The 24,781-nt window shown below is 41.2% G+C and overlaps 1 protein-coding gene across 1 annotated transcript in view; it reads right to left on the bottom strand.

The window, feature by feature from the left end:
* IBTK (inhibitor of Bruton tyrosine kinase) overlaps positions 1–24,781 on the bottom strand; it is a 239,787-nt gene that overhangs the window by 22,914 nt on the left and 192,092 nt on the right. Inside the window, 2 exon segments of the mRNA XM_033937433.1 lie at positions 6,891–7,040; positions 17,576–17,734. Of these exon segments, the coding sequence (XP_033793324.1) occupies positions 6,891–7,040; positions 17,576–17,734 (309 nt within the window).

The following is a 24,781-nucleotide window of genomic DNA, read 5'->3' as shown; positions in this document are numbered from 1 at the left end:
TAGATGCAAAGAATTGATAAAGAAAGCTAAGAAAAAATATGAAGAGAAACTTGCAAAAGAGGCAAAAACTCATAATTTTTTTAGGTACATCAGAAGCAGAAAACCTGTGAGGGAATCCATAGGACTGCTGGATGATCAAGGAGCAAAAAGGGCCCTCAGGGAGGATATGGCCATAGAGGAGAGACTGAATGAATTCTTTGCTTCAGTCTTTACAGAAGAAGATGTAAGGGATCTACATGAACCGGAAATGGTTTTCAAGGGTGATAATGAAAGAAATCTCGGTGAATCTAGAACATATGCTAAGTCAAATTGACAAGCTAAAAAGTGATAAATTGCCTGGACCTGATGGTATACATCTCAGGGTATTAAAAGAATTCAAAAATGTAATTGCTGACCTGCTGTTAGTGATCTGCAACCTGCCACTAAAATCGTCTGTAGTACCTGAAGATTGGAGAGTAGCCAATGTTACGCCCATTTTTAAAAAGGGTTTCAGGGGAGATCTGGGAAATTACAGACCGGTAAGCCTGACTTCAGTGCTGGGCAAAATGATGGAAACAATTATAAAAAATAAAATTGTAGAACATGTAGACAAACATGATTTAATGAAACCACATGGGTTCAGCCCAGTGTATCTAGCTCAGTGTAAAGTTCCTCATGAGAGGCTCCTGAAAACACAGGGTAGAGTTAAATGATCATTTTTCTCAATGGAGGAGAGTAAAAAGTAGAGTGCCACAGGGATTTGTACTGGGACCGGTGCTATTTAACTTATTTATAAATGATCTGGAAATTGGAACGAGTGAGGTGATTAAATTTGCAGATGACACTAAACTGTTCAAAGTTGTTAAAACGCATGCGGATTGTTAAAAATTGCAGGAAGATCTTAGGAAATTGGAAGACTGGGAGTCCAAGTGCCAGATGAAATTTAATATGGACAAATGCAAAGTGATGCACATTGGGAAGAATAACTCAGATTACAGTTACTGGATGCTAGGGTCCACCTTGGGAGTTAGCGCCCAAGAAAAGGATCTGGGTGTCATTGTAGACAATACGATGAAACTTTCTACCCAATGTGTGGCAGCGGACAAAAGAGCAAACAGGATGCTATGAATTATTTAAAAAGTGATGGTTAACAAGACTAACAATGTTATAATGCCCCTGTATCACTCTATGGTGCGACCTCACCTAGAGTATTGCGTTCAACTCTGGTCTCCTTATCTCAAGAAAGATATAGCAGCACTAGAAAAGGTTCAAAGAAGAGCGACCAAGATGATAAAGGGGATGGAACTCCTCTTGTATGAGGACAGACTAAAAAGGTTAGGGCTCTTCAGCTTGGAAAAGAGATGGCTGAGGGGATATGATTCTACAAAATCCTGAGTGGAGTAGAATGGGTACAAATGGATTGATTTCTCATTTAGTCAAATATTATAAAGACATGGGGACACTCGATGAAGTTACAGGGGAATACTTTTAAAACCAATAGGAGGAAATTTTTCTTTCGCTCAGAGAATACTTAAGCTCTGGAACGCATTGCCAGAGGTTGTGGTAAGAGTGGATAGCGTAGCTGGTTTTAAGAAAGGTTTGGACAATTTCCTGGAGGAAAAGTCCATAGTCTGTTATTGAGAAAGACATAGGGGAAGCCACTGCTTGCCCTGGATCGGTAGCATGGAATGTTACTCCTTGGGTTTTGGCAGGTATTAGGGGCCAGGATTGGCCACCGTGAGAACAAGCTACTGGGCTTGCTGGACCATTGGTCTGACCCAGTAAGGTTATTCTTATGTTCTTTTTTTCAAATACAGTATATCTGATGAATGTTTGTTATGGGTATCCCAAAAATCAGATCTGTTTACATCCCTTGGTAACAGACCGTTAGAAAAACATTGTAGGAAAATTAGAGAATGCAAAAAACTTACCAATCAAGGTAATGTATCAATTTGGAAAAACAAACCTGTATGTACAAATAGATATGGCAGGACTCTACTGTGGGACTGCAACAGTCTACAGTATAAAACAATTGTTTCCTCCTCAAGATGCAATTACTTTTAATGCCACAGCATACCCTAGTGGTCAATTTAACCAATACAGGGAAAAAATTATTTAAGAAATTAATTTCTAAACTTTTGTTTTGCTCTTTACAGGAGGTTAGCAAAGTTAAAAAAAGAACAGTGAAAGTAGTTTAGACTGAAATTGTTATTGCAAGTTAATGCTCCAATAAAAGCAACTGAAGTCCTACAAGAAAAGTAGTTTAATTTGAGACACTTAACTTTTTAGCCATAAATCAATTTAAGAAATTCAAATATATTTCAGTATCTAGCTTGGCATTATCAGAATCATCAGGCACCAAAATAATTGTTTTCAAAAGGCGCTTTGGTGTCTGCTCACAACATAAGTTTTGAAAAAGTATTGTTGAAACATTTTAACTGAAATACTTATATATTTTTTTAACCTTGAATAAAGCTGTCTATAGTTAACATAAGTATGCCAAGCTAGTGATGCAATTAAGAATTGAATACTTGGCATACAACAGGTAAACACATTCTCTTCCCCCAGTGTCTAGCAATCTTGATTTGAAGGAAGATGGTGGATTAATACATAAGAACAGCCATACATGGCCATCTAATATAACAAATTTACAATAGGCAATATTACTTACTATTATATAAAGACCCTACTGATCAATTAAAACCAGATATAGTACAGGTGGTGACATGTACACAAAAGCAAGCTATATAAAATTAAAAAGAAGGATTTTCTTTAAGTTGATGCCCCAGTCTTCCTGACAATTTATATATCTAGCCAGAAATTCATAAATCATGATCTAACCTGCCCAGTTGACCCATTATTTCCAGTGACTGATCAGTTCTGGGACCATTATCCATTTTTGTGGATTTTTTAAAACCTTTTGTCCCAGAAACAGTTATATGTACAAGATTCCACACATATGATTAACATGTTGAATGAATATGATGGAGACTTAACTGATAAATATTTGGTGACATTAGACATTGATTCACTTTACACTAATATAGCAAATACAGCTCCCTCAGATTTCTACTTCTCAAATTTATCACTTTGCAGATCCTTTCTCTTGTTTTCTACTCCATCCGGGGTGTCCACTCTGTTACAAATCTTGGTATCTGCAAAAAGTCAAACCCTACTTTTCTTTTCTTTAAATTCTTTATTCATTTTTGCATATTACAACAAGTGTATTAAATAAAATCATACGAACTTATAAATACACACTTGATTAACTTTCATGTAACACGTTAAATACAACATTTCATTACATATTTATATTCTATAATATCTTGAATATTATGTAATACACCTATAATCTAAACAATTCTTATTAAATAAAAAAACCCTTCCCATCCCATCCCCTCCCGTTACAGAATTACATCCAAATACAGCAAAACTATTGATATACTCATATACATTATGAGATGAATAAAATAATACCCACCCTTTTCCCCTCCTATCAAATATCTTACTTTGGGAAAATGTTATCATTCATTACAAAAGTCTATTAATGGTCTCCAGATCTTCTGAAATTTACCAAAATATCCTTTCTGTGTTGCTATTGTACGTTCCATTTTATATACAGTAGTACCTTGGTTTACGAGCATAATCCGTTCCAGGATCATGCTCGTAATCCAAAATGCTCGTTTTTCAAAGCAAAGTTTCCCATAGGCTTTAATGCAAACTCAGAAGTTTCGTTCCACAACCGAAGTTTGCAATGGTGGCCCAGGGGTAAGAACTTGCCTGCGGGTGCTGCACAGCAATTCCAAAGTGTTGCCTTCCTTCCTCGGGGTCCCATTGCGGCTGCCCTCCTGCTTCTGCGATGCCTCTGCCATCCGTCAGCGCTCTCCCGGCTCCCATCTAAACTGGCCATCCTGAATGAGCATGCGCGTGACTTCTCTCTCCTCTCCTAAGGCAGCCGCTCCCCCGACAACACGCTCACCACGTACAAGCACGCAGGACATCCTTAGGAAAGGAGAGAGAAGTCGCACGCATGCTCATTCAGGATGGCCAGTTTAGATGGGAACCGGGAGAGCGCTGACGGATGGCAGAGGCATCGCCGAAGCAGGAGGGCAGCCGCATGGGGACCCCCGAGGCAAGGAAGGCACCACTTTCGAATCGCTGTGAAGCACCTGCAGGCAGGTACTCACCCCTGGGCCACCATTGCTGAGTGCTCGTTTATCGGGGCAGTGCTCGGTTTACGAGACAAAAGTTTGCTGAGTGTTTTGCTCATCTTGCAAAACACTCACAAACCAGTACACTCGTAAACCGAGGTACCACTGCATATGGCATACAGAATTCCACCAAAAGTTATAATTTAATCTGTCATAATTTTTCCAATTGTATGTTATTTGCTGAATTGCTACTCCAGTCAAAATAAATAAAAGTTTGTTGTTATTTGATGAAATTTGACTCTTTTTTTTAAAAAATTCTTTATTCATTTTTAAAAACTTATAAGTGTATCAGCATATAAAAACATTTTAAACTCAGATACAACATTTAATATTCTGTAAAAATCCAGTTCAGAATTTATCTCCCCCCTCCCCTCTAATCAATAACAATCTTTAAACACAAAAAAAAAAACATATAATAACCCCCATCCCCACATTCCTTACATTTATACAAAGACCAAAATCTACCGCCCTCCTCCCTCCTTGGACATGCATAGTTAAGGGGAAAAATAATATTCATTCATTACAATAATTTGTTAATGGTTCCCAAATATCCTGAAATTTTCTAAAATTCCCCTGCTCTGTGGCTATTATCCTTTCCATTTTATATATTTGACATAAAGAGTTCCACCAGAAACTATAATTCAGTCTATCCCAATTTTTCCAATTATTTGTAATCTGTTGTATGGCAACCCCTGTCATAATAAGGAGAAGCTACTTTTCTAACCCTTCTGTAATATCGCTTTCAAACATATTGAACAGAATCAGCTTTGGGGCCTTTGGCTACATCAGAGTTGGCCAGGATGGCAGAGAATCTTGCTGGGCAGGACTCTTTCTCTTCCCCAGTGTTTTATTTTGGTGCTCCATAAAGCATATATATTTTTTGTTTTAAATAAATGTTTATTAACTTTCGTTGAAATAGACAAGAAGATACTTACAACCACCTCGAATGAGGCAATAATAGCACTGATTCACAAGAAAAATCATGTACAAAATCAACACACCAAGTTGACCAGTGCAGAGTCTACACATTGTCATCTAATCCCCCCACCCCATTCCTACCCCCCATTATCAAAACATATAAAAGTTGACAGTGTAAGTCAGCGAATTATAACCATAGTGTCAGAAATACAAGGAAAATAAAACAGCGAGGTAATCCTAACATTCTTCAACCAAGTCCTGCAGAATCATATCTAATTGTACCCATAATTCGTGAGAAGGGTCAAAGCATCCATGATGCTTATTGGTCGGTTGCTCCAATACTTTTTACGATATCAGTTTCACACGCAAGTCCAGCAAATTGGGACCACTAGATAACATAATCTTTTAAACCGAATTTGCCACTGGCGTCCTCTTTTGTTATGAAGCCTAGCAAACACACCCGTGTGTCCAACAGAAAAGAAGAACCTAAGCCCCTCTCCATAACTCGAGATACAGAGGACCAGAAATGTTGCATGTGCTCACAGGCCCACCATACATGGAAAAAGATTCCCTTATCTAGTAAGCATCACCAATGAACATCAGTAGCAGATTGTGGAAACAGAGCCTGAAGATGATCAGGAGTGTAGTACCAACGGGTAAGAATTTTGTAAGCATTTTCCTTAATCAATACACATCGAGAGTATTCAGAAACTTCAAGAAACACTCTCTTCCATTTAGACCTAGAAAGTTCAACACCCACATCATTTTCCCAAGAGGTCAAAAATTTATATTTCATTAAAGAACCTATATAACAGAGAATTGGGGCCCTTCAAATTTACCCAGTGCCATACATAAATTTTCCAGTTTTTCAATATTATCAGGGTCGTCCCATAGCCACCCTTGCAGGTATAGGAACACATCCCTTGGTAGTAGCTGATAGAGCTCTCGTAACTCCTCAAATAGAATTATTGCTCGATCCTTCAAAAGTTGTCTAAAGCGAATGAGACCTCTTTGTTCCCACCAAGTAAATAACCCCCCTCCAACCCACCCAAAAAGCAGGCTTAAATCTAATAGAGGAAAGTGAGGAGATTCTCTGAGACCCTCTAAATTTCAATCACATCGTATGCCAGATTCCTAACAAATAAGAAACATAAGGGCTAGATAGCGTATCCCTTCTCAAAAAAGGTCTTCTTCAGAGGTCCCAATTAGTCTCTTCAAGAATTGTGTGGATTAGCAACCTACACCCTACGCGGGTGAATTTTTCTCAAGTGTGTGGGTTGTAGAATGGATGCCGCGCAGGATCAGTAGGTTAGTATCCTGTGGGTGTAGAGTTTTTTAAGGGACAGCCACAGTGCAAAGAAAAGTTTGTTTGGCTTTTGCACCATGGCTATCCCTTAAAAAATTCTCTACACCCACATGATACTAACCTACTGATCCTGCGTGGCATCCATTCTACAAGCCGCACACTTGAGAAAAATTTACCCGCGCAGGGTAAATTTACCCACGCAGGTTGCTAAATCCACACAGTTCTTGAAGAGACTAACTGGGACCCCTGAAGACCTTTCTGGTCGAAACACAGACCATGTTGGGTCCTCTTCATTGACTGAAATTGTGGATGTACTTCACTGTTTTAAGATTGTGAATTATCTTCTTGCTCTAATAAAGCCGACATTAGCAACATCAGATTCCACAGTTCTTTTTGTTTTGGACTTCTACCCGCCTGTGGATTCAAGGGGTCATCCTTTGTTTGCTAATGTAAATGTGTACAACATAACATCTTACCTAACAGACGTTTGAGGGGTACCATTTTCTACACTTTGACAACATGTTTGTTTAATACCATTGCTAGGAGAAGAACTCGAGTTGAAAGACTTCTGTTCCAATAAGAGATCCCGGAATGACTTCGGGAAAGCAGAGTAGGCAGAAGCCGCCCTAAAAACATAATATATTTTCAGGCTTGTATTTTGTATATTATCCAGTACTCTTAACAGTTAATATTTTACAGTAAATAACACACACAAATTCTATTGCAAGCAGCATTTCAAGGTAATCAAGTTGACATGTGACAGGAATGGATTTGCAGCAAAATATAGGCCTATATCTTCTACAGTCTTAAAAAGACATAAGGCTCATGAAAATGCCACCAAGACATCAGCACATTTACTTTACTATGACACTTGTATCCCACATTCGGCCTCAAGTTCAATGTAGTTTACAATTATTGTAAAAAAAATCTGAAGAAAATGGATAATATAACATCAGTGTGGATCTGAAATATCATAACATATAATGTCATAAAATATAGGAGGGAAAATAGCTCCTGTAGATATATGGATTTAGCGCACACATTTTTCTCAATATTTCAAGGTAAATTACATTGAGGTACAGTAGCCAGTTTTCTGGAGGGCTTAAAATCTTCTAAGGGGTCCTTTTATGCGGGGCTAGCAGATGAGAACAGGCTACTGCAAAATGGGTTAAAGCATTTTGCGTTTTTTGCCTGTAGGCGTATGGTAATCTGTGTATTACTTATTTAAAAAAAATATGGTTTGGAGGGGGGGAGTGATGAGCACAGAGTGGGTGGACTAACTGGATAACACAAGGTTAACAGGGGAACACCTAGAGCCTTCTAAACAGGAGGCTCCCGCATTAACTGAATGTACATGTTGCATGCTATAACATTAGTGCACAACCTGCAGTAAAATGTTTTTTTTTTGTAATTCTTTATTCATTTTTTAAAACTTACATCAAGTGTACAACTAATAAAACATTTAAGATTAAATACATCACTTGAATTTTCTTAATATATTCAGATACATAAGTTCATTCCCTTCCCACCCACCCATTCCATTCATATTTAATCAAAAATATATAAATATAAATACTCTTATTTATATGTTAAAACCTTCTGTATAATTTAGACAACCCACCCTCCCCCTCTCCCCCATTTGTAAATATACTTCCAATAGAAAACGGCATCTATTCATTACAGTAGGCTGTCAATGGCCCCCAGATCTTTATAATTTTATTATAATTACCTTTTTGTATAGCAATTATGCTTTCCATTTTATAAATGTGACATAATGAATTCCACCAAAAGGTATAATTTAATCTACTATAATTTTTCCAATTACTTGTTATATGTTGAATGGCGACTCCTGTCATTATCAATAAAAGTTTAATATTACTTGATGAAATCTGGCTCCTTGTTCTCATCGACATACCAAAGAGAATTGTATCATATGTTAATGCTACATGATTTTCTAACAAACAATTAATTTGGGACCAAATTGATTTCCAGAAGGCCATAATAAAGGGACAATAGAATAATAAGTGATCTAGAGTCCCTGCTTCAAGTTTACAATGCCAGCACCTATTAGACTTAGAGCTGTATAACTTTTGTAATCGAACTGGGGGTCCAAAATGCTCTATGTAACGAAAAGTTTGTCTCATAGATGCTGACACTGTTCACTTCATCCTCCAAGACCAAATTCGTGGCTATTGAGACGCAGAAATTTGATGCTTAATCTCAATGCTCCAAATGTCTCTAAGACCAGTCTTTGGTTTTTTATTCATATATTCAGATATCAATTTATACCACTGTGCGGCTTGGTGTCCCAAGAAATCCGCCTGAAAGCACAAGAATTCCAGACTATACTGATTATTAAGATTTTTCCATTCAGGGAACCCCTCCTGAATAGCCTGCTTCAGTTGCAACCATTTAAAACTTTGTGATTTATTAAGACCAAATTTATGTTGTAACTGTGAAAAATCAAGCAGTTTACCATTTGAAATAACATCATTTAAAGTTTGTATACCTGCAATAATCCATTGCTTCCAAACAATTTTAAATCTGCCAATTTGAATCTTGGAGTTTACCCATAGAGATTGATTTGTTGATTTATGTATTGGATTAGGTGTTAAATTACTAACATAACGCAATGTTTTCCATGTATCCATTAATATTCTATTATCTTTATATTTTCTAGGCATCTTAATACTGAGAACATGACATAAATGTAAAGGAAACATGAGTCGCCATTCCAAATACAACCAATCTGGGATATTTTCCATGAGCTCTGGGAGGACCCAATACATACCCTGGCGCAGAATATAGGCTTGATGATACCTATAAAAATTTGGGAAATTTACCTCACCCTCCATGTTTTTAAAAATCCCCCCATAAGTGTCATGTTAAATCTGGGTTTAGTGCACGGGAGAGACCCACATTAAAACACATTGTCCGAATAGTGGACTGCATTAAATGGTATGCCTCAGGGTTCACCACTTTCTCCAAAACTTTTTAATGTATTGACATCGACATTGGGATATTTTTGGGATGATAAATGGATTTCATATTTTTCCTTTGCAAATGACATTACAATTTGTCTTCCTTTTTATAAGAATGAAAATAAGATTAATACTTTAGAATATGAAGTCATTAGTTTGGTTGATGACTGGGCAAATAGATTGAAATTGAAAATACTGTTAAGTCCATCTAGAATTACCGTATTTTTTGCTCCATAAGACGTACTTGACCATAAGACACACCCTAAATTTAGAGAAGGAAAATGAGAAAAATAACATTCTGAATTAAATGCTCCCTGCTAGGCTCTGCACCCAACCCCACACTCCTTACCAAGCTCTGCACTCTGTCCCCCCTTTAGCGGTCGGCCAGGACAGGGGACAGGCAGGTAGATAGGGACAGGGCATGCAGGCAAATAGGCCTCCCCCCTCCCAGGAAGCCCCCCTCCCAGTCAGGCAGGCCCCCCCCTCACAGGCAGCGACCCCCCCAAGCAGGCAGGCCTCCCCCCTCCCAGGCAGCCCCTTCAGGCAGGCCTTCCCCCTCCCAGGCAGCTTCTCCAGGAAGGAAGGCAGGCAGGCCTCCCCCCTCCAAGGCAGATCCCCCTCCCAGACAGACAGCCCCCCTCCTCCCAGGCCTCCCCTTAGGCAGGCCCGGCCTCTCCCTGCTCCCTCTCTATTTTTAATTTGGCAGAGCATGCAGGCCCCTGCCCTGGCCTCTCCCCTATAACAATTTTTAATTCGGCACCACACGGCAGGGCAGGCCCCGGCCTCCCTCACCCGTTACCTTTTTTATCATTCTGGCACCCTCCCCTCGCTGAACGCGGCTGCCTGGACCCCGCGAGCAGTGACTGCTGCCGCGGCTGCCACTGAGTTCTCTTCTTTTCCTTGCGGCAGAGCGGCACACAAAGTTGCCTCCCCAGTCCGCTGCTCTACCACACGGAAAAAGAACAGGATTGGAGGCAGCCATGTCAACGGTCACTGCTCGTGGAGACGAGGTAGGTAGCCGCGTCCAGCAAGAGAGGGCGCCAGAATGAGAAAAAAGGTAACAAGGGTAGGTGGGGATATTCGCTCCATAAGATATACCCTTATTTCCACCCCCAAGTGCGTCTTATGGAGCATAAAATACGGTAATAGTGGTGATATTCCATTAGTATTGTATATCATCTCTTTGAAATTAGAAATCAGAACTGAGAATCTTGGGGATTGTATTTGATAGTCATCTGACTTTGGATGCACAGGTACGTGCTTTAACTAGGAGAGTGTTTGTGACAATGAGAAAATTAAGACGGATTTGTCATTGTTTTCATAGAGAACATTTTTGGATATTAGTTCAATCACTTGCATTGTCTCAACTAGATTATTGCAATTTTCTTTATGTGGGTTGTATAGTAAATATAGGTAAAAAAATTACAGACCATTCAGAATGTTGCAGCTAGGCTTATTTTTCAGCCACAAGATATGAAAGGGTGATGTCTTTATATCTCAAATTACATTACATTCCTTTTGAAGCAAGGGGTATTCTTTAAATTATTTACAATGTTTTGGGGTTTTGTTTTGTTTTTAAATAGAGAGATTCCAAAATATAAGAACAAGAAATGCCATACTGGGACAGAGCAAAGGTCTAGCAAGCCCAGTATCCTGTTTACAACTGTGGCCAACCCAGGTCCCAAGTACCTAGCTAGAACCAAGTAGTAAAACAGATTTTATGCTGCTTATTCTAGGAATAAGCAGTCTCAATAATGGACTATGCCATCTCAATAATGGAATAAGGTCTTCTCTTTTAGGAAATTACCCAAGCCTTTTTTAAACCCTGCTAAGCTAACTGATTTCACCACATTCCCCGACTACGAATTCTAAAGTTTCATTACACATTGTGTGGGTCTTCAGGGCTGGACTGTAGGTATGATTGGTTATGGATGATTGTGTGAATGGGTATGTATCTTTTTTTTCTCTCTCTTCTCTTTTTTCTCATAGCCTAGTTGTTTTTGAGTGTTCCTATATTGGATGTACAGGTATGAGGGGTATAAGAAACCAACTCTCCTACTTGTTTTGCACCTTTTGTACTGACTAGGTTTGCTCTGTTTGTGACCTTGATTTGGGGGAGGGATTTTTGATTTGGGATGGGGTTGTTTAGTTTTGGGGAGTTGTGGAGAGTTTTGTACAGGGATACGTGGAGGGGCATAATCGAAAGGGATGTCTAAGTCCGTTTATGTTCATATTGCAAGTCGTCCAAATTTAAAAAGAGCCTAAGACACATTTTCGAAAGATACGTCCAACTTTTTTTTACTTTCAAAAATCGTCTAATTATACGTCCTGCCGATCTGATCATCCAAGCCACTAAATCGTCTATCTTTATACCACATTTCCGTCCAACTTTCTGTCCAAGTACAAAACATCTAGAACAAGCCCTGTTGGACGTGGGAGGGGTCTGCAAAGTGATGGACTGCACACCCAGACATGCTACTTAAATAGTGGGGTACCTTACAGGGCACTGCTGTGAACTTCACAAAAAGGGTGCCATGTCTTCTCCTCCCTACAGCTCCCTTATAGGTCATGATGAGCCCCCCAAACCACCGCCAGAATCCCCTAGACCCACTTATCTACCACCCTAATAGCCCTTATGGCTGCAGGAGCCATTTATATGCCAGTACAAAAGGGTTTTGGGGGTGTATAGGGCAGTGCACATGTTTCAGTATCAATGCAGTGATTACAGGGGCTTATGGGCATGGGTCCTCCTCTCTATGGGTCCCTAATCCACCCCCAAGACGACTTAAGATGCCTCTGGGCTGGACGACTAGGCTTTCCTATGCCAAGCGGCCAGGTGATGATGGCCTGGAGGCTGAAATTTAAAGTTGTGAATAAAATTTTTATGGGAGTGGGGGGGTTGGTTATCACTGGGGTAGTGTGTGGGGGTCTGTGTTATGTGTTTGCAGTGCTTATCTGGTGAGTTTAGGTGGGTTTTTGTGACTTAGACCATGTTTTACATGGTCTAAGTCACAATATCCAAGTTCCGTCTAGGCTCTGTTGTTAAACTTTCAGTTATACATGCTGTACGACTAAGTCTAAGCCGGCCCATGTCTCGCCCAACTCCCACCCTCAACACACCTCCTGAAATGCCCCGTTTAACTTTGGTCATTCAGCGGCACTATGAAGGCCTAGGTCATTTTTAAATACGTCCAAAACCCGGTTTTATTATTGGTGCTTGGCGTTTTTGAGAAATGTTCGTCCAAGTGTCGACTTAGGCCGGTTTTTGAACGTTTTTCTCTTTCGATTATGAGCCCCATATTGTTTATTTGATTGTGTACTACCTATGGCTTTGTTATTTCATTTCATTTGTTTCAATAAAAAAGATTTTACATAATTACACATTGTGTGAAGAAATATTTTCTCCAGTTTGTTTTAAATCTACTACTTAGTAGCTTCATTGCATGTCCCTTAGTCTAATCTAATCTAATGCTTAGTTTTGTATACTGAGATTTCAATCCAAGAAAGCTCGACTCGGTTTACAATAAATTAAAAATTAGGCTAATAAGGATAAAAGAGAAAAGTATCGAAGAAGATAAACTCCCAAAGTGCTTATTAAACAAAATGGTTTTCAAAGACTTACGAAAAAAGGGAAGGGAACCAGAACTTCTTAGAAAAAGTGGAAGATTGTTTCAAAGTTGGGTAAACCTGAAAGATAGAGATTGGCCAAAAGTCTTGGTTCTTTTCATACTTTTTCTAGAAGGACAAGATAGCTTGAGTTGTTGGTCACTCCTTGCAAAAAAGAATCTATAGAGATTCCAAGATGAAGGAACTAGGGGAGTAAAAATGCCGAAGAGGATTTTAAAAATGACACAGGCACATTTAAACTGGACTCTAAAATACACAGGGAGCCAATGAAGGTTGTAAAGCAACGGTGTCACATGATCAAACTTACACTTCCCGAAAATCAATCTAGCAGACGTATTCTGGACCAGCTGTAGTCTAGAAAGACTGTAATACTGAGATAGAGAACACTACAATAATCAAGGTGAGATAAAATAATCGACTGTACTAAGATGGAGAAGTGGTGTTGATGAAAGAGATGTCTGACTTTCCTCAGCATACGTAAGTTGAAAAAACATTTCTTAATCACGGAGTTGATTTGATCCTTAAAAGAACGCGAGGAGTCAAAAAGGACTCCCAGGATCTTGGCAGAAAACTCGATTTGTAGAGAGGATCCAGAAACCAATGCTACAGAGCTAGGAAGACAATCCAATTTTGGGCCTAGCCACAATAGTTTCGTCTTAGACGCGTTTAGTTTCATACGAACAGATTGGGCCCACATTTGAAGCTTAGAGATACAAAAATTTACTTTAGACACTAGATCAGTAGTATCCGGATAAATCTCTAGTCCTAGTATTTTTGGACAGAGTGAACAAGCGATACTCATCTATCCTTTCCACTCCACTCATTATTTTATAGATCTCTATCATATCACCCCTGAGCCATCTCTTCTCCAAGCTGAAGAGCCCTAGCTACTTTAGCCTTTCCTCCTAGGGAAGTCGTCCCAACCCTTTTATCATTTTTCTCACCCTTCTCTGTACTTTTTCTAATTCTGCTATATCACTTTTGAGATAGGGCAACCAGAACTGCATACAGTATTTTAGGTGCAGTTGTACCAAAGAGCAATACAAGGGCATTATAACATTTTTGTCTTTGTTTTCCATTCCTTTCCTGATAATTCCTAACATTCTATATGCGTTCTTAGCCGCTACTGCACATTGAGCGGAGGGTTTTAACATATCCTAACAATGACACCTAGATCCTTTTCCTGGGCAGTGACTCCTAACATAGAACCCAGCATCATAGTTTTGGGTTCCTCTTTCCCACATGCATCACTTTGCTCACATATTTTGACGCCCAGTCTCACAAGGTCCTCTTGCAATTTTTCACAATCCTCTTGCGATTTAACAACTTTGTGTCATCAGCAAATGCAATTATCTCACTAGTTATTCCCATTCTCTAGATCATTGATAAAAATGTTAAAAAGCAGCAGTCCCAGCACAGACTCCTGGGGAACCCTACTATTTACCTTTCTTCATTCAGAATATTGGCCATTTAAACCTGTTTTTTGTCTTTCAACCAATTCTTCAACCATAATAGGAAATTACCTCCTATCCCATTTCCTCAGAAGTTTTTCATGAGGAAACTAGGAAGGAAAATTCAATTTTATATGAAAGAAATTTAGGAATTTACTTAAAATGGAAAAATTCATGAGTAAAAAAGAATTATATTTTCAGTGAAAATCATGGTCAATAGAGCAGAAAGAAAGAAACTGATGCATTTAGCACAGGAACAGAATAACCACACCTGCTTGGAAGCTAACTCCCATCAGAAAGAGAGAGAGCTACTCTGGCTCAGCACTGTCAAATACTAACAAAAAGGAAATCCAACAGTGTCTGCAATTCAGGAACAGCAAGCAACAAACAAAGGAGAAAACTGCAGACAGTATGTACAAGATGCAGGCTGTGTTTATTAAACCAAATATACAATGCGATAACAATTGTCACCCTTTTTTTTTTTTTTTTACAAACCCTGGGACCCGACACAATCCGTGTTTCGGAGAACACACTTCTTCAGGGGTCCTAATGAATATAAATATAAATAATAAATAACACTGCTAAAATGGACAGGTAGTGTGCATAAAATAACTAAGAAATAGCCAGTGTAGAAAGGATAGAATGGTAAAAGGAAAAATTGATAACCGTGTAAATAAAAATGTATATAATAATGGGAAGATTATAAAAAAGGATTATCAAAGGAATAAAACATAAAACGGAAAGTTATAGTGGACACAAAGGAAACAATAAAAAATAAACAAACAAACATAGAAACATAGAAATAGACAGAAATAGATAGAAATAGATAGAAATAAGGGCCATGACCCATCTAATCTGCCCACCCCAATGACCCTCCCCTACCTTTCTCTGTGAATAGATCCGTGTCTATCCCATTTGGCTTTAAAATCAGGCACGCTGCTGGCCTCAATAACCTGAAGTGGAGGACTATTCCAGCGATCAACCACCCTTTCAGTGAAAAAGAATTTCCTGGTGTCCCCGTGCAGTTTCCCGCCCCTGATTTTCCACGGATGCCCCCTTGTTGCTGCGGGACCCTTGAAAAAGAAGATATCTTCTTCCACCTCGATGCGGCCTGTGAGATACTTGAATGTCTCGATCATGTCACCCCTCTCTCTGCTTTGCACACAGTATTCCAGGTGGGGCCTCACCATGGATCTATACAATGGCATAATGACTTCAGGCTTACGGCTGACAAAACTCCTGCGTATGCAACCTATGATTTGCCTTGCCTTGGATGAAGCTTGCTCCACTTGATTGGCAGTCTTCATGTTCTCACTGACGATCACCCCTAAGTCTCATTCTGCTTCAGTTCTTGTTAGGATCTCGCCATTAAGGGTGTAAGTCTTGCATGGATTTTGGCTGCCCAGGTGCATGACTTTGCATTTTTTGGCATTGAACTGAGTTGCCAGGACCTAGACCAGCGCTCCAGTAGGAGTAGGTCGTGCATCATGTTGTCGGACATTGAATTTATGTCTATTGTGCTTTTGCCCACTACATTGCTTAGTTTGGCGTCATCGGCGAATAATGTTATTTTACCTCGCAGCCCTTCTGACAAGTCTCTTATAAAGATGTTGAATAGGATCGGGCCCAGGACTGAGCCCTGCGGCACTCCACTGATTACCTCCTTCATTTCGGAGGGGGTGCCGTTCACCACTACCCTCTGAAGCCTACCTCCAAGCCAGTTCCCAACCCATTTCGTCAATGTGTCGCCCAATCCTATAGAACTCATCTTGCTCAGCAACCTGCGGTGTGGTACGCTATCGAATGCTTTACTGAAGTCCAGGTACACGATATCCAGGGACTCCCCAACATCCAGCTTCCTCGTCACCCAGTCAAAGAAGCTGAACAGGTTGGATTGGCAGGATCTCCCCTTAGTAAATCCATGTTGACGGGGATCCCGTAGATTCTCCTTGTTCAGGATCGTATCCAATTGGCGTTTGATTAGACTTTCCATTAGTTTGCACACTATTGATGTGAGACTCACCGGTCTGTAGTTTGCTGACTCCATCTTGGAGCCTTTCTTGTGGAATGGAATGACATTAGCCGTCTTCCAGTCCAACGGGACGTTACCCGTACTAAGGGAGAGATTGAATAGCGCGGATAGCAGTTCCACCAAGACATCACACAACTCCCTGAGCACCCTGGGGTGTAGGTTGTCAGGCCCCATTGCCTTGTTAACCTTAAGCTTTGACAGCTCGCAGTAGACAAACAAATAAGGAAGAATGTGAGCTGGTCAGAATCGGAACTGGGAGGACTAAAAACTATGAAACAAAATTACCGACGAATGTGCACCAAGCTTGTACGTGGTGCGCGTGTTGTTGGAACGGCGCCGGCTTGAAAGGGGAGTTCAGAGGTCCTGCGCATGCGTCTGGAGGATGGCTGGCTTGAATCAGAAGTCGGGAGGCGCTGGTGAATGGAAAAGGCATCAGCCGAAGAGGGAGGAGAGCCGCACGGGGACCCCGGGGAAAGGAAGCCACCACGCTACAAGGGCTGCAGCACTCACAGGCAGGTACCCACCCCTGGGCCATCATAGTGAGAGCTCGTGTAGCGAATCAACACTCGTTTTGCGAGACGAAAGTTTGCTGAGTGTTTTGCTCGTCTTGCAAAGCACTCGCAAACCGGGTTACTCGCAAACCGAGGTTCCACTGTATTACAAAAAATATATATATTACAAAAAATATATAAAAAACATTAAAAACACAACATGTTTAAAAACATAAGAGGTTGATTTATGTATTGGAAGGTTACAAATAAGATTGTTATGTGATTAATTAATATATTTCTGATGGATTATGGTACACTTGTTGTAATTTTTGAAAATGAATAAAGATTTATAAAAAAAAAAAAAAAAAAAAAAAAAGAGGTCGATATAACCACCAAAATAAAGACTTATATAGCACTGTCAAATATCATCACCGACTTACTTGGGAAGCTGAGTCACATGCTTCACAACAGAAAAACTTAACTCTACACCTAGCATGCATGCTACCCTAAAAGATTAAAGAGGAAGCAGAGGCACCATTTTGGCACGCCAACAAAGGTTACAATGATTTTCATACTCACCATATCTTTCCTGACTTTGTGGCACTGGTAGGAGGAGTTAACTGAGCGACCATAACGTCAATATTCTCTGGATTGCTTTGTACTTCCTTAATAGTCATAGCAATCATTTTCCTCTGCTTCTGAGAAAGTTTCATTCCATGAGAAGCTGATTTACTTCCCCTTTAAAATCAATAACATTACCGAGACATATGAGAACAGATTTTCATAAGTTAGACATGTCTTCATTCAGCTTAGTTTATTGTTTAATCTGATAAATCGCTCAAGATAGCAACTTTAACGGATATACAATAAATCATAATAATCATAAAACATTTTAAAAAATCCAAAAACAATGGGGGGGAGGGAGGGAATTCATCAAGAAACAATAAAGGATCACCTTTTACCGTACCTCGAATCCCCATGGGATTCAGTACCTTCTGTATTGCAGGTTGCCAAATCTTGCAGTAAAAGACTAATGCTACATGCAAGCAACCTTGCAAACAGTGTTATTCTATGCACCTGGGAGAACTGGGACGTAAAGCTGCTTCTGGGAATTTGCATTTTGCATTTCATTAGTATATAACCCACAGTGACTTAAATATTGCCATGCGAATTATAGACCGGTGAGTCTCACATCAATAGTGTGCAAACTCATGGAAACACTAATTAAAAGCAAATTGGACACTATCTTGAATGAAGGGAATCTTCGGGATCCCAGTCAGCATGGATTCACCAAGGGTAGGTCCTGCCAATCCAATCTCATCAGCTTCTTTGACTGGGTAACAAGAAAGTTGGACTTGGGAGAGTCTTTGGACGTCGTGTACCTGGACTTCAGTAAAGCTTTTGACAGTGTCCCACACCGCAGGCTGCTAAGCAAGATAGAATCGATGGGGTTAGGAGAGACACTAACTGCATGGGTCAATGATTGGCTGAGTGGCAGATTTCAGAGGGTGGTGGTTAATGGTACCCTCTCTAAAACATCGGAGGTGACCAGTGGAGTGCCGCAGGGCTCGGTCCTGGGTCCACTCCTTTTCAACATATTCATAGGGGATCTGACTCAAGGGCTTCAAGGTAAAATAACACTATTCGCCGATGACGCCAAACTATGTAATATAGTAAGTGAATGCAGTTTACAGAATTATATGGCGCAGGACCTGCTTACATTGGAAAGTTGGTCCTCAACCTGGCAGCTAGGCTTCAATGCTAAGAAATGTAAGGTCTAGATACGACTCAGAGAATGACACGTCTGGCTTCATTTATTTTCCAACAGGACATTGACTCTTTTATGAAACTTTACTTTCGTGTCTCTAGAGAATTGTTCTATGGTAAAAAGATATGGGTGTTCCTGGATGTAACTAAGGTTACCCAGGAAAAGAGGAAACTTTTCTTAGCAATGCGACAAGATACCAGGGCTTTGGGTGCGTCCTTTTTGCTCGTATATCCCTGTAAATGCATCGTGAAATATGCTCAAGTTAAGTATGTCTTCTTTCAACCAGAGCAGTTAAGATCTTTTTTGGAACTGAAGAAAATAGCTGCTGGTGTTTAGGTGATTAATGGAATTTAGAATGCAGAGTGTTATGTTAGGCCTTTCATGGTATTTTTGATTCTTTGTTATGACTGATTAGCTTCTCATTTACTTGCTTAACCCCCTCTTTATAGCTTTTTGTGGTCTAAGAAAGAATACCCGTATTTCTTTTTCTTTTATTGTAAAATGTGATATTGAACATTTGAACAATTATCCCTGCTGTATTTTCCTAAGCAAGATGTATTTTCTTGTAAAGATATAAAACTAATAAATATTAAATTAAAAAAAAAAAAAAAAAGAAATGTAAGGTCATGCACCTCGGAAGCGGAAATCCATGCAGGACGTACTTCTTGAATGGAGAAACTTTAACTAGGACTTCAGCAGAACGAGATTTAGGAGTAATCATCAGTGCAGACATGAAAACTGCCAATCAAGTGGAGAAGGCTTCATCTAAGGCAAGGCAGATATTGGGTTGTATCAATAGAAGTTTCGTCAGCCGAAAGCCTGAAGTCATAATGCCGTTGTACAGGGCCATGGTGAGACCTCATCTGGAGTACTGTGTGCAATTCTGGAGGCCACATTACAGTAAAGATGTGCGCAGAATTGAATCAATTCAGCGGACGGCCACCAGGATGATCTCGGGGTTCAAGGGTCTCTCGTACGAAGAGAGACTGAACAAATTGCAGCTCTACACTCTTGAGGAACGTAGGGAGAGGGGAGACATGATCGAAACATTTAAGTACCTCACAGGACGTGTCGAAGTGGAAGATGATATTTTCTTTCTCAAGGGACCCTCGGCCACAAGAGGGCACCCGCTCAAACTCAGGGGCGGAAAATTTCATGGCGACACCAGAAAGTATTTCTTCACAGAGAGAGTGGTTGATCATTGGAACAAGCTTCCAGTGCAGGTGATCGAGGCAGACAGCGTGCCAGACTTTAAGAATAAATGGGATACCCATGTGGGATCCCTATGAGGGTCAAGATAAGGAAATTGGGTCATTAGGGCATAGACAGGGGGTGGGTAAGCAGAGTGGGCAGACTTGATGGGCTGTAGCCCTTTTCTGCCGTCATCTTCTATGTTTCTATAGTATTTTTAATCAAAAGTGGCGTTAGGGCTTTTTAAGTCACGCTAGGGCCAATTAAGATGGCTTAAGGCCCTAATGCCACTTGAATTCTCCACCAAGTATAACACACAAACTTAAAAGCAAAACTGTTCATAAGAAACATCATCATATAGTTGGCAAAAGGACATTCATACCTCAGCCAGTGAATGTTAGGTAACTTGTGAAAAAACATATCTTTTAGTTTCTTTCAAAAACTGACATCATACTTTTTCTCTACTAGCTCTACAGATATGTACAGCACTCAGACAACTACTACTACTACTATTATTATTAATGATTTCTATAGTGCTACCAGACACACAGCGCTGTACAGAGTCACAAAGAAGATAGACCCTCCTCGAAAGAGAGTACAATCTAAACAGCCAAGACACAAACAGGATGTCATGGATACAGTTAAGGAGAACGGTTAATCTGCTAGCTGGGTTGGAGGGCAGTGGGGAGTAGGGTTATGGATTGAAGGCTATATCAAAAAGGTGGATGTTCAGTCTGCTTTTAAAACAAGGGAAGGGGCTTGATGGACAAACTCAGGTAATTTATTCCAGGCATAAGGGGCAGCTGATGAATGGAATGAAGTCTGGAATTGGCAGTGGAGGAGAAGGGTGCAGCTAAAAGCAACTTATTTGAGGAATGGAGTTCTCTGGGAGGTGTATAAGGCGAGAGAAGAGAGGAGGGATATTGAGGGGCAGCAGAATGAGCACACTTATAAGTCAGCAATAAGAGCTTGAACAGTATGCAAAGCGGATAGGGAGCCAATGAAGTGATTTAAGGAGTGAGGTGACGAGTGTAGCGAGGCTAGCAGAAGATGAGTCGTGCAGCAGAGTTTTGCATAGATTGCAGAGGGAAGAGGCGGCAATGCAGGAGACCAGTTAGAAGCAGATTGCAGTAATCTAAGCGTGAGGTTATGAGAGTGTGGACAAGGGTCTGGGTAGTGTGCTCAGAGAAGAAGGAGTGAATTTTGATGTTGTTGTAGAGATAGAAACAACTCCAAGGTTGCGAGCAGAGGAGACTGAACAATGACAGTATTATTTACAGAGATGGAGAACAAAGGAAAGAGAAGCAACTCAGTCTTGGACATGTTTACTTTCAGATGTTTCTATGTTTCTATGACATCCAGGCAGTCAAACAGGCAGAGACTTTTTCTTGGACTTTAGGTGAAATTTCAGATATAGAGAGGTAGATCTGAGAGTCATCAGCAAATAGGTGATACTGGAAGCCATGGGAGGACATCAGGGCACCGAGGGAAGAGATGTAGAGAGAGAAAATAAAACATCCTAAGATAGAACCCTAGGATACACAAACTGCTAGCAGGGAAGCAGCAGAAGAGGACCCACCAACACATATACTAAAGATGTGATGGGAGAGGTAGGCGGAAAACCAGGAGATGACAGATTCGCATAATCCAAGCGAGGACAGCATATCAAGGAATAAAATGTGATTAACAGTATCAAACAGGTCATTGCAGACTTTGATGAGGGCAGTTTCTGTGGAATGTTGGGGGTGAGAGCCTAATTGTAGAAGATCAAGAATTCATTGAGTTGAAAGGAAGTCCAGGCAGCAACAGACAACAACACGCTCAAGAGCTTGGATAGGAATGGAAGAAGGGAGAGAGGGCGATAGTTGGACAGGCAGCTGGGTTCCAGTGAGGGTTTTTTGAGAGGCGGCTTAACCACTGCATGTTTGAAGACAGCAGGGACAGTTGCAGTGGAAATGGATAGGTTGAGAATAATGCAGATGGGAGGGATAATAATATGTGAAAGGGGGTCAAGTAGAGGGGTGGTAATAGGGTCTGTTGTAGACAGAAATTGTACTGAAGACAGAAATTGTACAGTTTCTTCCTCTGTAATTTCAGAGAAAGAAGAAAAGTACTAATTGTAAGGAGAAATTAGGTTCTTACCTGCTAATTTTCTTTCTGTTAGCCTATAGACCGGTATAGTTCCTTTAAGGATGGGTATCATACATCACTGCTACCAGCATGTGGAGACTGAGATCAAACTTCAATATCAGTATATTTTCCCTCTACTAATCCAGTCTGCTGAATAGCCAAGCAGAATCTAGGAAAATTCTTAACTGAAAACAGTAAAAGACACTCCAAACTGGAGTGTAAAAACAACAAACATCTTTAAACAATTGTTGGAACATGTGTAGAACTTTAGCCTAGAAAATAAAACATCCCCACAGCTCACCAGCTAAGTTAGCTGAGCCATCGCCGCTGTTCTTAATTCTTCCTGGCCCTAGAAAAATACTAGAACCTGAAGCAAAATTCAAAATCTGCATGTGAGCAAAAACCCACAATCACCGCACCAAGACAGATAGGGTGGGGAACTATACCGGTCTACAGGCTAACAGAAAGAAAATTAGCAGGTAAGAACCTAATTTCTCCTTCTGTATTGCCTGGTAGACCGGTATAGTTCCTTTACAGATGGGATGTACCAAAGCAGTACCCATCAAGGGTGGGACCCCCGAAGGGCCGACACCAGAACACGTTCACTGAATACCGTATCACGATGCGCTTGAAAATCCACACGGTAGTGTCTGACAAAGGAATGCAGAGAAGACCAAACTGCAAACTTGCAAATATCCACTGGAGGCCCTAGAGAAGACTTAGCTCAAGAAGCTGTCTGACCCCTAGTGGAATAAGCCTTGAGAAAGTTGGGAACAGGCTTCTTCTTCAGAAGATAAGCGGAAGCAATAGTCTCCTTGATCCAGCCTTAGAAGCACCATCCCCCTGATGAGGACCCACTAGAAGGCCAAAAAGATGATCTGAATTCCAGATCTGGGTCCTTTGCACATAAGAGTGAAGGACTCGGCTGACATCCAACTTGTGCAGCTGTCTTTGCTTAGAAGAGCCCTCCCAACTACCCAACTACAGATTGATTGACATGAAAAGGAAAAACAACATTTCGCAGAAAAGAAGGAACAAGCCTCAAGACAACCTGCTCCCTAGAAAACTCCAAGAAGGGAGCCCTACAAGAGAAAGCCTGCAACTCAGAAAAATGTCTACCTGAAGTAATGGCCACCAAGAAGACCGCCTTAAGAGTAAGGTCCTTCAAAGAGCAGTCGGCCAACAGTTCAAAAGTAGGGCACACTAGAACTGATAGAACCAGATTCAGATCCCAAGAAGGAACAGAGGGCTGCACAGGAAGCCTTAACAACATGGCCGCCCACAAGAAGCAAATCACATCAGGAATGGCAGTCAAAGCTGACCTTTCACTAACCTCCGAAAGGCTGAAAAAGCCGCAAGCTGAACCCGGAGAGAAGACCTAGCCAGTCTCCTATCCAGGCCATCCTGCAAGAACTCTAAGATGTTAGGCAGGGAAGCACGAAAAAAGACCACTCCACGCGCATCACACCACTCCTCAAATAGATGCCAAACCCTCACATAAGCCCGAGAGGCTCCTGGACCCCAAGAAAGTTGAGATCACTTTATCTGAATACCTCTTCCTACCTAGGCAACCCCTTTCAAGAGCCAAGCCCTAAGACAAAAGGGACCCGGTTCGAACATTGGAATAGGACCCTGAGTTAGGTCATCCAAGAGAGGAAAAGGATCTGCCACCAGATGCCGCACCAGATCCGCGTACCACGGTCGTAAAGGCCAATCCGGAGCCACCAGAACTAAGTGACCCGGATGTCGAATTATACAGAGAAGAACTTTGCCCACTAAAGGCCATGGGGAGAACACATACAACAGCCCCTCCGTTAGCCATGGTTGAACCACAGAATCCAGGCCCTCGGCCTGACCGTCTCTACGATGACTGAAGAAGCAGGGTGTTTTGGCGTTGACACTTGTGGTCATCAGGTCCATGAGGGGCTGACCCCAAGACTGAACTATCAACTGAAAGGCCTCCGGCGGGCTGAGACACCACTCTCCAGGATCTAGCACGTAACGACTTAGGAAGTCTGCTTGAACATTCTCTACTCCGGCTATGTGGGATGCTGATATTTCTTGAAGGTGTGACTCCGTCCAGACTATGAGCAGAGTCACCTCCTGTGCCACCAAACTGCTCCTGATGCCCCCTAATGATTGACATAGGCCACCGCCGTGGCATTGTCTGACAGAACCCTGACTGACTTGCCCATCAGAAAGGACTGGAAGGCTAGCAACGCCAGTTGGATGGATCTGGTCTCCAAGGTGCCCTGAGCTCCCCAACTGAGAAGACTGGCATCCGTGAGCAGCACCATCCACGGTGGCTGTTCCAGACTCGCCCCTTGTACAAGATGGGAGTCTGGAGCCACCAACGAAGACTGCCCCGAGCTAAGCCCGGAAGTGGAACAGGGTGATCCAGACTGTGCCTGAGGCGACCACCTCTGAAGAAGAGGACGAATGTGGGCCCACGACCACCTCACTACATCGAGGGAGGCCTCCATTGACCCAAAGACTTGGAGAAAATCCTGCGCCTAAGGACACCAGGGATGTCATAAGCAGGCGAATCTGAGATTGCAATTTGCTTACCTGGGCTTCCAGAAGGAAGACTTTCCCCAACAAGGTGTCGAACAGGACCCCTAGATATTCCAGGCGCTGAGATGAAAACTACCAGCTCTCGGCAAGGTTGACTGCCCACCCCAGCGACTGCAGAAACT

This window comes from Geotrypetes seraphini, chromosome 3 (assembly GCF_902459505.1).
Source record: "Geotrypetes seraphini chromosome 3, aGeoSer1.1, whole genome shotgun sequence".
NCBI lineage: Eukaryota > Metazoa > Chordata > Amphibia > Gymnophiona > Dermophiidae > Geotrypetes > Geotrypetes seraphini.
The sequence above is the reverse complement of the archived record's forward strand: the minus strand, read 5'-3'. Positions and strand labels throughout refer to the sequence as shown.